Source organism: Bombus vosnesenskii, unplaced genomic scaffold (genome assembly GCF_011952255.1).
Source record: "Bombus vosnesenskii isolate JDL3184/JDL3185 unplaced genomic scaffold, Bvos_JDL3184-5_v1.1 scf7180000013351, whole genome shotgun sequence".
Classification (NCBI taxonomy): Eukaryota; Metazoa; Arthropoda; class Insecta; order Hymenoptera; family Apidae; genus Bombus; species Bombus vosnesenskii.
The window spans coordinates 1232355-1249296 of NW_022882987.1; the positions used below are offsets into that span (position 1 = coordinate 1232355).

The window sequence follows — 16942 nt, forward strand, 5'->3', positions numbered from 1 at the left end:
ACATGATCGAAAACGAGTTTATTTTTAAGCTGCAGAACATTACGATTAATGTAAGAAATTGTTTAAAGATCGAGTACACAAGTCGAAAAACATGGTGACTTTGACATGATCGTCGGGTGTACGAGAAAGAATTGAATTCCAGCCATCAAAGACTGGGATAAATGATAAAAAATGGAATACGAACAAAGTGTGTCGAGACGATTGCAGACTCACGTCGAAATTGAACGTCGAATCGTGCGTTTATTGCACTCTAATAGACCCAACCTTAACCTAGGATCCTTTTTATCTCTGATACGCTAGTTGTCCTATAGTTTAGAGTCAAGTGTATCTTGATACGAAAGAACTGTACGTAAAAAAGCCTGCCATCTTCGAATAAAATGTCACGACACGATTTTCGTAAGGCATTTCGCGCAATATGCTACGTCTGAAACGTGTCACATGAATACTGATTACGTGTCACTCGAAGAATTTTCCCCCTATGAATTTTCCTGATTAATGCTACTTGAAATGTTTGCATAAAAATTGATGTAGAAAGATGATGGTCTTAATATGAAATTTGAGACTGGGTTAAAATTTTACCTCTAAAATTTATTTACTGCGAATTTCATTTTACAATGGCACAAAATAATTTGTACTGTAAAACGTATATATACGTATAGTTAAAAAAAATTGAATTTTACTTATTGCACGTTAAAGGAACAAAGTTTAATCCTCTTAATTGTACATAACGTTATGATACAAAATGAAAGTGTCCGAAAAAGTCGATACAAAACTTCTGCTATGTGTTAATAAGGTCAAGTAAATAAAGAAAGTTTATATAAACTGATGTCCGAAATTGCTTTATCGAAGAGTTATAAGCTTTCGAAGATTCCCAGGAAAGTTGTTCTTAAGACTTGCTATACAAAATCGTAGGCAGACAAATGCATTTACTACTATTTCTACAGCGGCGGAAATATTGAAGAAAGTTTGACGAACATTTAGTTCGACGAGTATTCTTGCAGAAGGAAGGAATTTCGAACGTTCATTATAACTGCCAAAAATTTTTTAACGCTTACAACTCTTCGATAAAGCATTTTCGGGCGTTGATTTATATGAACTTCTTTTACCTACTTAACCTTCATGAACACGTAGTATAAGTTATATTGCGACTTTTTTGGACTACTGTATAATATCTTCAATAAGTCGAACTTACAATTCATACGTGTTGATCCAGATAGGAAATTTACTTTCCAAACGACGGTGGATATATTCATTTGAATACTTTTTACATAAAACAGAGAAAGAAATACGCACGACGAAACGAACATTTTCTAAAATCAGTCTCCTACATTTCTTTCAAAATCGGAAAATCCAGGCAAGTTACGTGAAGCAATTTCCTAGAGAACTCACGAGGCAAAATTCACCGAAGTCAAGGAATCGAATAAACAAATTCGTCTACGGGGAAATCGGGGGAGACGCGTGAGGATCGCGAGGAAGGATATGCAGGGGGTAAGTTTCGGGATCAACTCACCGGCGCAGCTGTATCCATTTTTATGAAGAATGTAGCCGTCCTTGCAATCGCACTCGTACATCCCATCGTGAAGTTCGTAGCAGAGCTGCTCGCACGGAGACCCGTGACCGCATCTTCCTGAAATGCAAAAAGGATTGTCATGATGAGAGACTTATTTGTATCCAGAATGCGAAGAAGAAACAAACGAATGATGATAAAACGTGTTCGAAGGATATTCGACGTCGCGAGTTTAAGATAGGTTCCATTTTCGACGACTTTAGAAGGAAGAACATTTTACCATAAAAATGGAATTTTCTTCTGTGATTCCGTCGTGATAACATACTTTTGTTTTGACACGTGCAGTATCAATAGAGGTTAGGCTAACAACGAAGCTGTTGATCGTGTCGTTTCTTAACACTTCGCGGTCTCAATATATTTAATATTTTATCACGACTGGTTTAAGTGATCACGATTAGACGACGGATATTTATGCACGCGTAGTTTTACGAATGTTATCAAAGAAATGGACGTTAGATAGAGATCTGTTCCACTTGCCAAATATTATAAAATATATAATGAATGCTTTACTTTAGATATTTTATATATTTTGAATATATGTGCGCTCTTTATGTTTCTGCATAGTTGAATTTTCTATAAATGTGCAAATATCTAATTATAACGAAGTATAGTTACAACATATATTATAACGCAATGAATCGATTAATTTCTCAACGAGCTTCAGCAATAAATATTCCCTTCCATAATAGATCAACGATTTAACCATGCAACGATAGATACATAGATTCGATAACAATATCGAAATAACATACACGTACTTGCACGTTTAACGTTCGACAAAGCATAAATTACCAAACAATAAATATCACAATCCCTAACTAATAATGTACGAAGAGACACCATGGAAGGTCCACGAAAAGTCCTCGAACAATCAACGAAAACGCCCACGAAGAAAGGTCGTAATAATTACATCGAGCGAGCCATCTCGAATTTATTAAGTCGCAGGCTAAACGGAGGATATTTCGCCAAGGGAAGATAAATCTCGGCGATTGCCAGCGTCGTATTTTCTCTAGCGGTGCGCGGGCCGACGAGAAAGCGCTTCATTTACCTTTGAATTATTCTGTCCCCTCATCGAAACGCTGGCTCAGCGTCGTTGCTCTCGCTCTGCGCTTTAAGGATTTTCCAACAGCTACGCGACGACTCGACGGTCGATCGACAGCGACGACCGCCAGAATAATTCACGTCTAACCGCGAACTTCCTGCAGGATTACAATTTCCTGGCCTTCTCTACGGTCGTAGACAGAAACAAGTGAAAGGTAGGTACCAATGAAGTTTACTCGAACTAGTAGCAGTGTTCTACACTTAAGCTTTATTTGCTATTGGATTGCGGGTTTTTATGCAACTTCGTATTGTTAAGAGTAGAACTAAGAAAATGGAACATACGTAATGGAATTTGTTTAGCATACGACAAATTATAACGAGCCCTCCAGTTTGGACGTTTTTTATACTATCGTATACACATCCTAGTATTATATACATCCTAGACACTTTTTCGTCTTTAAATTTATTATAAATACATAGAAATCTTCAGTCTATTTATTATATATCCTTATAGTACATAGGTTATTTAGCAAACTTATCGAAGTTCATATTTACGTTTAGGCGTATGCAAACAAGTGTGGTAATAACTGAAATTCATATTTACCTTTAGATGTACCTAAACAAGTTATTTTTAACGAAACTTCATTGCTATGTATTTCTACTAGCTGCCCACTTATTCCTATCCCCGACTATATATATCCTCTTACAGTACGACCTGTTCGAACCTTATTGCCCTCAGCCTTTTCCACTGGCGATACGATGACCACCTTTGGAAAGCCCTCGATTTTCCCTCGCGTGTACTTCGTGCACGTATGCTACGTACACCGACCGTGAATTGTAGACCCTCCCTAAATTCAATTCCAAGGAATCGTAGCTGAAGAATAGGATTAACGTGAACTGGATATAGCATGGATATACAAGGGACAGTTGAAGGAGTTAGGTTGTTTTCTAAGCCGGCGATTTTGCACACTTTAGTTTCTGAGAAGGTGATTTCTATTTTAAGAGATGGTGAAGAAATTGAGTAAACGGGCTGCGAGGATGGTTTCAATATTTTTAGAGTCTTCTTGTAGAGTTTAACCTATATTATTTAGGAGTTAAAAATATTTGTTCGTTGATTTTGTATAAGTTATTATACGACATATAAATAGTCCGTACAAATATTTTCATATATAAAATAGTTTTTCGATACATTGACAAAATTTGTTCATTTTACTGGAAAATCGAGCGAAACTTCGTGCGTTAAGGAATTAATTCTTTCGATGTAAAATCAACCTGACGCAAATTAAATCGAGAGAGCTATAGACCAAAGAAAAGATAACGATATTTCTCAACTTGTTAATCCATAATCCCTCTACAATTCCCTTTGAACCTTGGCAAAACCGTACAGCGTCAAAATAAAATTACGCGCCTGAATTTCTGGTGATTTTCGTACGCATTCCGAACATCCGACACGATTCACAAAAATTCTGTTTACACGTCGAAAGCATTGTTTCCGCGGATCAGGAACGTTGCACGTAGTTTCTATAAGCAACGTAGCCAGGTGGATTTATTCAAAAAGTCTCAGCCACGTAAATGCACCATAAATTCGCGAAGTGAAGAAAAATGGATGATTCGCTAACTCCGTGGCGAACAAACCCTCGCCAGCCCCCTTTCTCGCATCCCCTTTTGCGTTTTTATGGCTCGACGTTAGAATAACTTTTCGTGCCCCCTCCTGGGGAAAGCTGTGCCGCGCATCTTTCGCGTTGTTCGCATAATAAATAACGATAAACCCGAGCGAAACCTTCCATCGCGTCGTCTCAAACGAACGAACGCATCGTTCCATAGTGGTCGCATCGCCTACCATTATTTACGATATCCTGTGGCGTGATCGTGCAAATAATTTAACATTTACCTACCTGTTGCGATTAAAATTAATATACACGTGCGTAGAAATTGCATTGATTGTTGATTAATGCTGAAGGCCATTTCCGAACTTACCTGATCTTAATTAAAATTCAAGCTAAACAGCGTGCTTAGGATAATTTATGAAAATTTACGAGCGATATTATAGAAGGCAGGCAAGATCATGATATCTCGACGTGGTGCTATTTTCTGGTTTGTTTTCCAATACAACTTTGGAGATGAAAATTCACGGGAAAAATTGTGAATAATACAGGTATAATTAGACTGCGGGTGTTTACGTATTTATGAGAAAGTGTGTAGAACTGTCTGAAATTCGCAAAGCAAATATTTAAAAGTAACCAAAATGTAATGTAACTATAATATTCAAAAGGTGAAACGAATTTTTATTTCGGCTGTTTTTCATTACTCGTGTTTATAACAAAATGAGGTTGCGTACATATGGACAACCCATCTGTGATATTCCGATAAAATGATTAACCTTCTCACAGAGAAGAAGGTTTTGATGAAATGATTTCTACAAATCTAAAAGAGAAATTGTGAGTGTGATAGAGCCTCGATTATCCATCCTGCGTCCTATCTCGAATAATCGAAAACTCGTATAATACGGAAAGGTCTATTAGTGTTCGTCAGTAAATCGCATAATAAAATCGTGGAAAACATTTTTATAACGTAATATTGCACATGTATTTAGGTTTAATTCGGTCGAAATCGGTCGAAAGTTTGACTAACTGCTCTCACAATTCCTGTCTATTTACACTTTCGTATTCTTTGTGTTAAAATTTCAAACAGGATGAAGTCGTGGCAAAGTTCAAAACCCCTTCGATTAAACAGAATTTGGATAAGCGAGACCCTACTGTTACAAGATTATACAATAATATGTCGACGTTCCTCTGCCATTTAATTTATTTTACGTTACTTTCTACTATCTAATTACTATAAAACTATCGCAGTTTTCATACGAGACTCTCATTTGAAAAATTCACTACAATTTTTCACATGAGTAATATAAATATGTAATTCAGAAGGAAAGGAGTTTCGTAACCTCGGTATTGTTCCTTCGTGTACGAAAAAATCTCGTTAACCATAATAGAACCGTCTTAAAAGTATCAAAATGATATGCACGTTTCGCTGTTACTCATGCGTCGCTTCAAACATTTCGGCGCCGCTTTCTAATCCACCGTTCTATATTAAAATCCAGCTACGTGGATCGCATTTTCGTGTTAAGAAGCCGTTGGCAGATAGTATAAGAGACGGGTATATAAGCCGCATGATGGCAAAAACGATTTCGTAGCGGCGTCAGACGTTCAGGCGGTGCAGCCTCATTTTTCTAACAAAAAAAAAAAACCAAGAAAATATGTGATTACTTTTACGCTTTTGCGCTTTCTGCCGGCTGCATTTTCAGAGATTACTCCCTTAAATTTCGGTCACCGTCGTGTCACGCTATTCTTCTCCACTGCATTGTCCCGCACATTCAAACATTTCCACCTCCGGTATCGTCGTTTCGCATCGCGTTACTCATTCCCTCGTCCCTGATCCGAATCTCTCGTTTTTTCTCTCCGCGAATACAGAAACATCCAGAATTACCGAAGACAGAACTGGGCCATGTTGCGAGCAGGAAACGAAACAATACAAAATGACCGGCTAGGACGAGACGACTTTAGAACGAACGCAATCAGAGAATCACCGTCTGGAAGAATCTAACAGAGAAGAAAACTAGACACTGATTCCGTTTCGCGAGCGACAATTTCGTGGCGCGCGATTGCGGGGCTTCTCATTCATTAGGATAATTAACGTCAGCGGCGGCGTCACTCGTGCCAAGTGCTTCTATTATTCCCACGTGCGAGAGATTCCGTGTACGCCGCGAAAGTTTCGCTCGCGTATACATTCGTGACCCGAATTCCACCGCGGCCTCGATTACGCCAGCGAACACCACGCGTAGCAAATGTTTTTGTTCCGACGACGTAGGAAATGAGGAAACTAGGGAAATGATTTAAGCAAAGACAAAAGTTGATGGTGGAATTGCAGGATGTTGTAGGATGTGACGTTAGAATGTGTACATGACAAGAAAAATAAACGAGGTAGTCGAAGAATTTGAATTTGGTAGATAGTGATAGGTTGCTAGGTTTAATGAAAACCTTGATAGAGGAAGGTTCGACCTTTTTGCTTGTAATAATGACTGTAACCGACATTTACAAAATTTATCTAAATAAAACGTTTGATTGTTGAAGTGATTCTCATTTCCAGGAAAACTCTACATCTTTTCTAGTGTTTATTTTTCTTAGTCTTCGAAGACATTGAGTATTGTTTAGCTCTAAATCAATTTGAAGGGCCCCTCAGCCTCATATCCTTTTCTAGGAACATACCTTGCACAGATGGTGTAGCGGGGTATAGACGGGCCAGTTTTCGTAATTATATAAATACCCATATGCATATATAAAGACCCATGGCTTTGGAGCTCTATTGTAGAGTAATGCTGCTAGCGTGCGGATCTGGACTAACATACACTGTACTTATACTTATTTCAATATATTTCTATTATACATTCATCCATGCATTTCCTCTCTCTATTTCGAGATAAACTCAACAGTTTTGCGCGCTGAATTTCTGTTACGAATAATAGGTATACCTAATGCATGGCGTGTTTCATGCATTTTTGAGATGTAGAAAAGCACTCGCGTATGTTTATACTATGACATTTAGTTATAAAATTTTACTACAACATTTAAGTACAACGTTACGTTAGAACATTTTACAGCAACATTTAACTATAACGTTTTACAGTTCTTAAGAAACTTAATTAAAAGCTGATCTCCAGGGGTAGTACACGATCTTAAGTACGAAGAATTTAGACGTCCGAAAAAGGAATAGATGGAGACAACTCCTTGGTACACATGCATCAACTTGTTGGACACCGCATAGCGTCTCGAAGCACTCGGAAGGTTTCAGAAATTCTGAGGACGTCGGTGGGTTGCAGAGTATCCGGAAGCCTGAGCAAGTTTTAGGGTGCTGAAAGACATTAAGAGGTTCCTTATGAGAACATTTGAAAGTCTTAGAAGGTTCTGAGGAATCCAAGAGGCTTTAGGGGATTCTACAGGATTCAGGCTCCTTCAATAATCTTCCTAAGATCACATCGAAGACCATCTGAATTGTTTCAGATTGACAAATACCCCTGATTTAATCTAAACTTGCGGATAACCTCAAAACATTCTAAGATATTTAGATAGTATGGAACCTATCGGAGTTTACAGATGTCGTAGTATTCTCAGTGATCTTTGGAAACCATGGAGTCCTTGGATGTCATGGTATCTAACGAAACCTTTGAAAACCACGAAACTTGCAAAGACGTCAAAGGCTTTTGATGGTACGCCAGTACAATGTCTGGGCACCGGACTTGATCAGATCTGCTTCTCGACCGTTGTATCAGCTATTGTTTTTCAATATTTTCAATCTGTTAGCTTCTATCACTTTTTTACGTGTTTAGGTTACATATAACAGATTTTACTTTTTTCGTATACCACTGGAAAATTCAAATTGTACTAAGAAAATATCTGTGTAAACTATTTAGTCAATGAACTAGGAACAGAAATATAAAAATAATATATCAGCATTGTCTCATACAGTCAAATTCGTATTGTAATATCGGAAATAAAATATTATTATTGATGATGATTTATTTACAATAAATGAATTGTACAGATTTTGATTAAACAGAAGAACGATGGTTGCTTAACGTGAACTAATTACAATAATCTAGACAACTCAATAGTTAATTTGCAACTCTCGTCACAACAGATCCAACGCTCCTCACGTGTAACCTTCACGCTCCGAAAACAAACCTGCCCCCAGGTCACCATCAACAATACAACAATTCCTAGCAAGGACACAGTCAGATACCTGGGCATGACCCTGGACAGGAGACTAACCTGGAAAAACCACATCACAGACAAAACGAGGTAACTAAAGAACAAACTAAAAAAATTCTATTGGCTCACGGGCCGACGCTCCAAACTAAACACACAGAATAAAATTACCCTCTACAAGACCGTAATAAAACCTGTCTGGACCTACGGAATCCAACTATGGGGAACAGCAAGTAATTCCAACATTGAAATACTTCAACACTTCCAATCGAAAACGCTAAGATCCATTATAAATGCACCCTGGTATATCACTAACGAACTAATAGATCGCGACCTCAAGATACCAACAGTCAAAGAGGAAATAGCAAAATATAGCGACAGATATAGCAAAAGAGTCAACAAACATCGAAACCCCCTAATTACTGGACTACTTGACACGTCGGATCAGATCCGTAGGCTGAAGAGACACTACCCGTTAGACCTAAACGCTAGATTCAATTAGTTATCTAAATTAATTATATCTACTTATTTATAATACATACCTATAAAATATACTTATCTATAATAGGTATTAACTTATTATAAGTAATTGCCATGTCACTGCGCCAGGCCAGAAAAAATTACTAAAAATTCTCAATGCGAGAATTGATTGTAAATTTTAATAAATAAAATAAAAAAAAAAGATCCAACGCTCTCTTTTTCTCTCACGCGGACCGCACTTTCACGACAAGTGTGACTAGTGTAACGTCAATTCACATCAAAGACCAGGCCACACACCGCGGGCGGGATGGCGCCCAGATGTCTGCACATGCTTGGCGCGTACCCTCAATAGTCCTATGATAAGTACCCACCGGGGGTCTTGGAATTTTCATAATTAAGGTCTCCCAGACCAAGCGAGTATCTCTTGTCTTAGGTTTTCTTTTACGTTTATTGTCTACTACAGGTTAACACGGAAAGTTAGTTTTCCTCACGTTTGGTATGTTCCGTTAGCGTCTCACGAGGGCGGCTAAAACCCTTCCTGGTCCACCAACTTTTTTATTATCCAATCGGAAACTGTGTCTACTGCCCTCACTTCCCTAACACTAGTTAGAGTGACACTAGCAACACTTCTCAACGCGAGAATTGATTGTAATTTCAACAAATAAATAAAAAAAAAAAAAAAACTAGCAACACTCGCACTCTCGACAACGCAACTCGCACTCTCTGACTTCTCGATTCACACTCTCTGGCTTCTCCACTGACACTGGCTGTTCTAGCATCCCTTTGTCTTTTCTTAAGCGCCCGCGTGTTCCGCAAACATTCGTGGCCATGGTCACATAGGCCTTTTCTACGAAACTATTCAATTGAAGGACCGACGACACATTGATGGACCCGACGACGCCTCGGCTCTCGCGACATTGTTTATGGTTTACCCGATATCTTTTAGGCCCTTTTGTCCACGATATTACAGTATCAATTCCAATTCTACGTAGTTATGAAAGTTATTTATAATATAGTTTCACTAAAAATTTATTTTCAATCAACTTCTACATATTCAAAATTCATCTACGTCAAATTGTTATAGACTTAGAATGGTTTCCATGGCGTTTCCAATGTTCACTCGCAGTCGGCAGGATTGAACAACATTATGGTCGTTTACGTCGAACCCCACGGGATTGGAATTGGTCATTTCGGCTATCAACAATCCGAAATCGTATGTATCGAATCTCAAAGTTTCGCGTCCCACGAGTGGTGGGTCAGCTATATCTGATGCCAACCATCTAGAGCCATCGCTAGTACCGGTCTAAATTGTCCATGTCGCGCTTCACAAACCCATTCATTATTCGATCCAAGAGAGTTTGAAATCGTCAGCAATAATATACACGAGTTCCAACTCGTATATGGAACATGCAGGGATTTAACTGAATCAATTCCATTGAGATTATTCATATAATTTCTAAATAATTGACTTGTCTATGCTTTCACAAACATGACTACATGTGACATTTAGCGCGCTTAATGCTAATAAGAATAGTTAGGGGTGCTCTTAGGCAAACAATAATACTGTGAATATGTGAAGGTTCTCAACGAAAATGCAATTTGTCAATAAATATTGACAATATTGTGTTGGCGATATACAGGGTGGTTGGTAACTGGCGGTACAAGCGGAAAGGGTGTGATTCTACGCGAAAAAAGAAGTCGAAAATATAGAATGAAATTTGTTTAATTCCTTTCTTTCTTTTTAAATTTTTCGGTCGAGACAACGATCTACAGTGAGATCCGTTATAACGAGACGTGATAAAGTGCACGCGTACCGAGCGAAAATTCAAAGTCGATTTTCTCGAAAACAAAGCCTCAAACGAAAAATTTTTATTCTATATTTTCGACTTCTTTTTTCGCGTAGAATCACGCCCTTTCCGCTTGTACCACCAGTTACCAACCACCCTGTATATCTTTTTTTTTATTTATTTATTTAAATTTTACAATTTGTCCAGTAGAACATTTGGTAAAATATTACAGCGGTATAATAATATAACATGTGGGTGGCTACCCCCAGTGGGGTACCATCATTGTGTTTGTTAGGTTATGTCCTTTGTGAGATCTGTTGGGTGTTTCCTTTTTAATCTTCTTTTTATGCTTGATGTGCCGACCGTTCCCCCTGCCAGCCGGTTCGGGTGCGTTGCTATTCTTTCTCTGTACCTTCTTGCACATCTGTTAATCTCCTCCTTGACTATGACTAATTCTAAGAATTTTAGCTTGCATTGCCTCTATTTTGGTTATATGGCTCATTGCTGCTGTTCCCCATAGTGCTATTCCGTACGTCCAGATTGGTTTTATGACCATTTTATATATTTTTAGTTTGTTTTCTATGCTTAGTTTGGATTTTCGACTTGTTAGCCAGTACATTTGTCTCCTTGCCATCTGTATTTTGTCTATTGTTGCTTTAATATGCTGTTTCCATGTGAGTCGTGTATCTAAGTGGAGTCCTAGGTATTTAACTTGCCCTGTTTGTATTATGTGTGTGCCGTTTAGTACAATGTTTGGTGGTATCTGTTTTCGCAGTGTGAATGTAATGTAGTTGCATTTATCGGGGTTTGCTTTAATTTGTTTAACTTAAAGCCATTTTTCTATTTTTGTGATATGTTCTTGTAGTAATGTGACTGCTGTTGCAGGGTTAGTGTGCCTGACTAGTACAGCTGTGTCATCCGCAAATGTCAGTATCTTGCTATTGGTAGTTGTTGGTATGTTGGCCGTGTATAGTGTGTATAGAATTGGTCCTAAGACGCTTCCTTGCGGAACCTCTGCCTTGATGTCTTTAACTTCAGAGTATTTGTCTTTAATTTTTACTACGAGGTTCTGCTGCTTAAGTAAGATTTCATTAAATGGTATATCTGCTCCGGGAATTGTTTTCTGATTGATTGAAGTAGGCTTTCTTGGTTTATTTTGTCAAATGCTTTCTCGATGTCCATAAAGAGAGCTGTGCAGTATTGTTTGTTTTCTAGTGCGAGTATTATTTCATTGACCAGTCTGTGCATTTGCTCTATAGTGGAGTGTTTGTTTCTGAATTCGAATTGGTGATCCGGTATTAATTTTTCCTTCTCTATTATTGGTTTTATGCGATCGTAAATTACTTTCTCTAGTATTTTAGGGAACATAGGAAGTAATGAAATTGGTTTGTATGATGTAGTTTGATGTGAATCTTTGCCTGGTTTAGGTACCATTATGATCTGTGCCAGTTTCCAAATTTTAGGAAAGTATTGAATTCTTAGTATTGCGTTAAATATTATTGTGATTTGTCTTATCGCTTTTGGCGGAAGGTTTTTCAAGATTTTGCCATTGATTAGGTTGATCCTGGTGCTTTATTATTTTTTGTTTTCTCGATTATGTTTCTAATTTCTTGTGCTGTTCTTTTGGGTATGGTGTAGTGTTTGTCAGTTGATGTACTAGTGGTTAGCGCATCCTCGTCCATATGACCACTGAACCACCCTGTATATGTCGGAGATGAAAGAACACCGGAGCCTTTGGAATTTTGGATAATCCCGCAACATTGTAATCTAGAGTCTACCATAGCTGTAATTAAACAATGGTAGTTATTCAATTCGATTGTAATTGTTCGAGACTTGTGATAGTGAGCTTGGGCTCGAGGCGACAGTCAGTCGCCGAACGTAGCCGCGGTCACGGGATGAACGCTTTGCCTAACAAAGGTATGGAGTAATTCTATAGCTCTCCTTAAAAGAAATATTCGTGGCGACACGCGACAGTAAACATTCCAACGGTTTCTGTCCCGTGGTTGACCACACGCAGACCCTATTCTTCGAGTAAGATGATTGCCAGATGTCGATGCGTCTCCGCAGTACATGTTCAGCTAGCCCGAGAACCCGTCATAAATCTTAAGATTTAGCTAACTAAAGTCCTTCAAACAGACAAACAGTCTTTGTCCCAACTACGAGAAGATAGAGCTATTTCTCAACGAACGACGTCTCCCACCAGCAACTTTCCCTCGAGGGTGGCTAGCATCTTTTTCTAACCACCGATATGGAGATTGACCAATTAGCAGCAACGCCAATTTTCCTTACTTTCCGAACGAAGGCTATCCCTGACGAATCCGATGATTCCGTGCCCTTAGACACACCCCAATATAGTTTTCCTCTGTGGCATCATCGGGACGGGAAATTCATTCTCTCTCGCGATCTCATCGACTAAAGAGTAACGACTTTACGATCAGTGATTTTTACGTTTTGCCAACAAGGAGTCAGACTTAGATTTTGCGAGAACGTTCATCTATCATCCCGTTAACCGCGGATTCGTTACCGAACCTGAGGCCATCGTCACTAGTGTCGCGAGTGCATAATTGCTGCGATCAATTGTCAAGTCTGTATCAACTCTATTATTGTAATAAACCACACCTGTGTGTACCGCATCAATGGCTCATCCCCGTGAAGATTCATTTGACGCCCACAACCCTGCTCCTACTCTAAACCCGACATTAGAAGTAGGATCAGGACAGCTTCAAAAGCTGCAAGGGCAGGTCGCCATCATGCGCGAGCTAATTCAGACGCTAATGCAAAGGTCGAGTACGGAATCTACGAAATTAGCATTACCACGTTTTAACCCAGACGTCGCAGGTGCCGATCCAGTTGCGTGGTGTTCGGCTGTTAGTCGGCTTGTGAATGAAAAACCTCTACGAGGCAGCGCGTTATACTCTGCCTTAAATGAAGCTTTAAAGGGTTCTGCAGCACATTGGCTTACGCAAACGATGGAAGACGAAGAGATTACCTGGCCAATCGTTAAGGAACGATTCCTTGCGCAGTTCGGCAGTGAAGAGACAACGGCCTCGGCGTTAATAGTGGTAGCCGGGGAACCACAGGGGAAGAACGAATCTCTAGGGACTTATTACTGTCGTCTCTATTCCCTCCTGAAGACGAGGTGGCGACATTCTACGAAGGACGAAATACTTATCGCCATCATTCTCTTCCTGGCAAGCATGCGCAACCAACGTTTAAAACGAATGGCTCTAACGAGCGACATCAAGACGGAGGACCAATTTTGGAACGAAATGAGACCCTTCCGCTACGAGGAGGGGCCGACATCTTCGCCAGGAAATTCACCGGCGGAACCCGAAGCCAAACGACGCAAGCTATCGGCCCACCAGGTGAGGTGCCTTTACTGTGGTACCCACGGTCATAAAATAATGGAGTGCCGCAAGAGGATGCGTAGTGAACAGCAGAAGGATACACGACGCCAGAAAAGAAGCCGACCAGCCACATCGTCCAAGGTGGTTTGCTTCAAGTGTCATACGGAGGACCATATCGCACCTGACTATCCGCTACTGCAGGATAGAAAACCCGACCTCAAGAACGAACATCCAGTTGACTCCTGCGTGGTGGAGTCTCCAGCTGGTAGTTTAAGTCATTTGGGTGAGTCGTTCCCATTTTACTTCAATTCTGGAGCCGAATGCTCATTAATTAAAGAATCTACAGCCTCGAAATTTTCTGGCAAACGAACGACTGATGTGGTAGTAATGCGAGGCATAGGGAATACTTGTGTTAAAAGTACATCTCAGATCTTGTCCACTGTATGTATTAATGGTTTTACGTTGGAGATAACTTTTCATGTTGCTGATAACTACCTAAAATACGATATCATGATTGGTCGTGAAATTTTAAGCCAAGGTTTTGACGTGAATATTACACGAAACAGTGTCGATATTTGTAAGATAAAAATGCTTAACGCCTGTAGTAAAACCGCGGAAGATGCGGTCAACATTAACGAGACACTGATGTAGTTGGTAACGACAAAGATCGATTAATTTCTGTTCCCGAAAAATTCAAAGATTCGTTCGTTACGGGTTTCCCGCGTACTCGCGTAAGTACGGGCCAGTTAGAAATACGTGACCCTAACGTCACCATACAAAGAAGCCCTTACAGACTTAGCGAGGAAGAGCGAAAAATAGTGCGCGAGAGGAAAAAGAAGTCGAAAATATAGAATAAAAATTTTTCGTTTGAGGCTTTGTTTTCGAGAAAATCGACTTTGAATTTTCGCTCGATACGCGTGCACTTTATCACGTCTCGTTATAACGGATCTCACTGTAGATCGTTGTCTCGATGGAAAAATTAAAAAAAAAAAAAAATAAAAAAATTTTTATTCCATTTTTTCGACTTCTTTTTTCGCGTAGAATCACACCCTTTCCGCTTGTACCAGTTACCAACTACCCTATATATATGTACATGTAACTGAATAAAATTTCTAAGTTTATGTTATCATACATGTATTATAGCAATTCTAAGATTAATATACTATACACAACATATAATTCTTCTAATTCTCATAAAATCTATAACATTTTAAAAGAAATAAATCGATCGTTTTAAATGAAAGATATCTATATAGCTATAGAGTCAGTCAATCAGTCAATCAGTCAATTGAGAGGCGAGTTTAAATGACAGACGAGAAGCCGAACAGCCAATACCGAAGCATGGCGGGATGTGCAATGGATGTGCTGATTAACCCACATTAGCCTAGTGACACGCGTGTAAACGCGTACAAAGCTGCTCTAGCTATGTCGCCTAACTCGTAATGAGACGTCCTAGGCAGGAATCTGATTAATAGTCTTAGCAACAAAAACACGCATACATCTTTATTACTCAACATTTCATGCCACTGATAGCGATGGCGCATCGTCAAAGGCTTAATTACGTTCCATCAATTCTGTTTTGTCGACGTAAACTTGTAATTATATTTAAATGCAATTATGTAACATGTAACTTCTGAGGTTTAGTAGTTAGTTACTATGTTGTTATGCAAATGCAAAATGTTAAATTACGATGCTACGTAAATGTTGAACACTAAGTTGTGTTCTTGTGTAAATGTAAAATAAATTTTTTCGTGCCTGAGATGTAAGAAATAACTACATGCAAAAAATCATTTTATTCCATTTGAAAAATTAATATCATAATTCGTCCCTTTCGCTGTTTTCTCACAGGTTACCTAACATAGCGTAAATACTGTGAATCAAACGATCCAATTCAACCATAAAAAGATCGTTAGTCGGTGGTAACGAAAAAAAGGCTAAAAACGAAGAAAGACGTTCCGATTGAAAATAATTGAAGTTGAACTTTAAGTAGCGAGATTGGTGATTCAAAAAGGTGGCAGCAGGAAAGAACTTTCAATCTTTTAGATGAGTTAACTTCGTGACGAATCAAACCCGTGTACAACTGTATCGACGTGAATCGAGTCGGCGACAAATTCTCTTGTCTATTTTCTGAAACGACCACAGAATTTATATTCCCCATAATTTTCCGCGTTCAAGTTAAATCATTGTCGCATCGTGCATTCTGGCCCATTTCGAATGTAAAAAATCAAAAACATTAAAATACTGACCAACGATAAATTTTACGGCTCTTTGGAATCATTAATCTCACAAGCGGAACACTTCAGTTCGCTTAAATCATGTGTGATTACGTTTGCCACATTGCAAACTAGACGTTATATTGCTAATTAAGTTTAATATCCAATTATTGGATTGTTGAGAAACTTCATAGTGTCCTTGACGATAATTAATTAAAATAGATGTAATCAGAAATATTACATTATATTCATGAAATTTCCACCAAATATTTATATATTAAATTTAGAACAAATACCGTTCTTGGTACGAAAAAGAAATAGAAATCTATCGATTAATATGATTTCCTTTTTCAGCAAGATGACAGTAAACATTAATTGAAATGTTGATTTCTTCTCCTCGATCTATTGAATATTTCGTTACGAGTGAAAGATCACTGTTATATTAATATAATATTTTGAGATATAGTTTGTTTCAATAATCACGATGTAGTAAAAGAGAAAACGATTCTACGTAAAAATATAAGCCGAAAATATGGAATAATATTTGCCCATATAAAGCTTTGCTTTCAAGAAAATTAATTCTGTATATTCGTAACGTTACTGCACGTTTTTTAATTTATTCTCCTTATAGTTTGTTTCAATAATCATGACATAGTAAAAGAGAAAACGATTGTGCTTTCCAGAAAATTAATTTATGTTCTCAAACAAATTAAAGATAGTAACATCCTTGTAGTCCTAAAAAATT

General features: G+C 38.5%; 1 protein-coding gene across 3 annotated transcripts in view; it reads right to left on the reverse strand.

Annotated features, from left to right (window-relative positions):
• The window catches only part of LOC117236620 (pikachurin-like), a 278236-nt gene that overhangs the window by 200259 nt on the left and 61035 nt on the right, over positions 1 to 16942 (reverse strand). For all 3 annotated transcript variants that reach the window (XM_033499739.1, XM_033499741.1, XM_033499740.1), the window contains exon 3: positions 1511 to 1627. In XM_033499739.1, coding sequence (XP_033355630.1) covers positions 1511 to 1627 — 117 coding nt within the window. The remainder of the gene's footprint in view (positions 1 to 1510; positions 1628 to 16942) is intronic.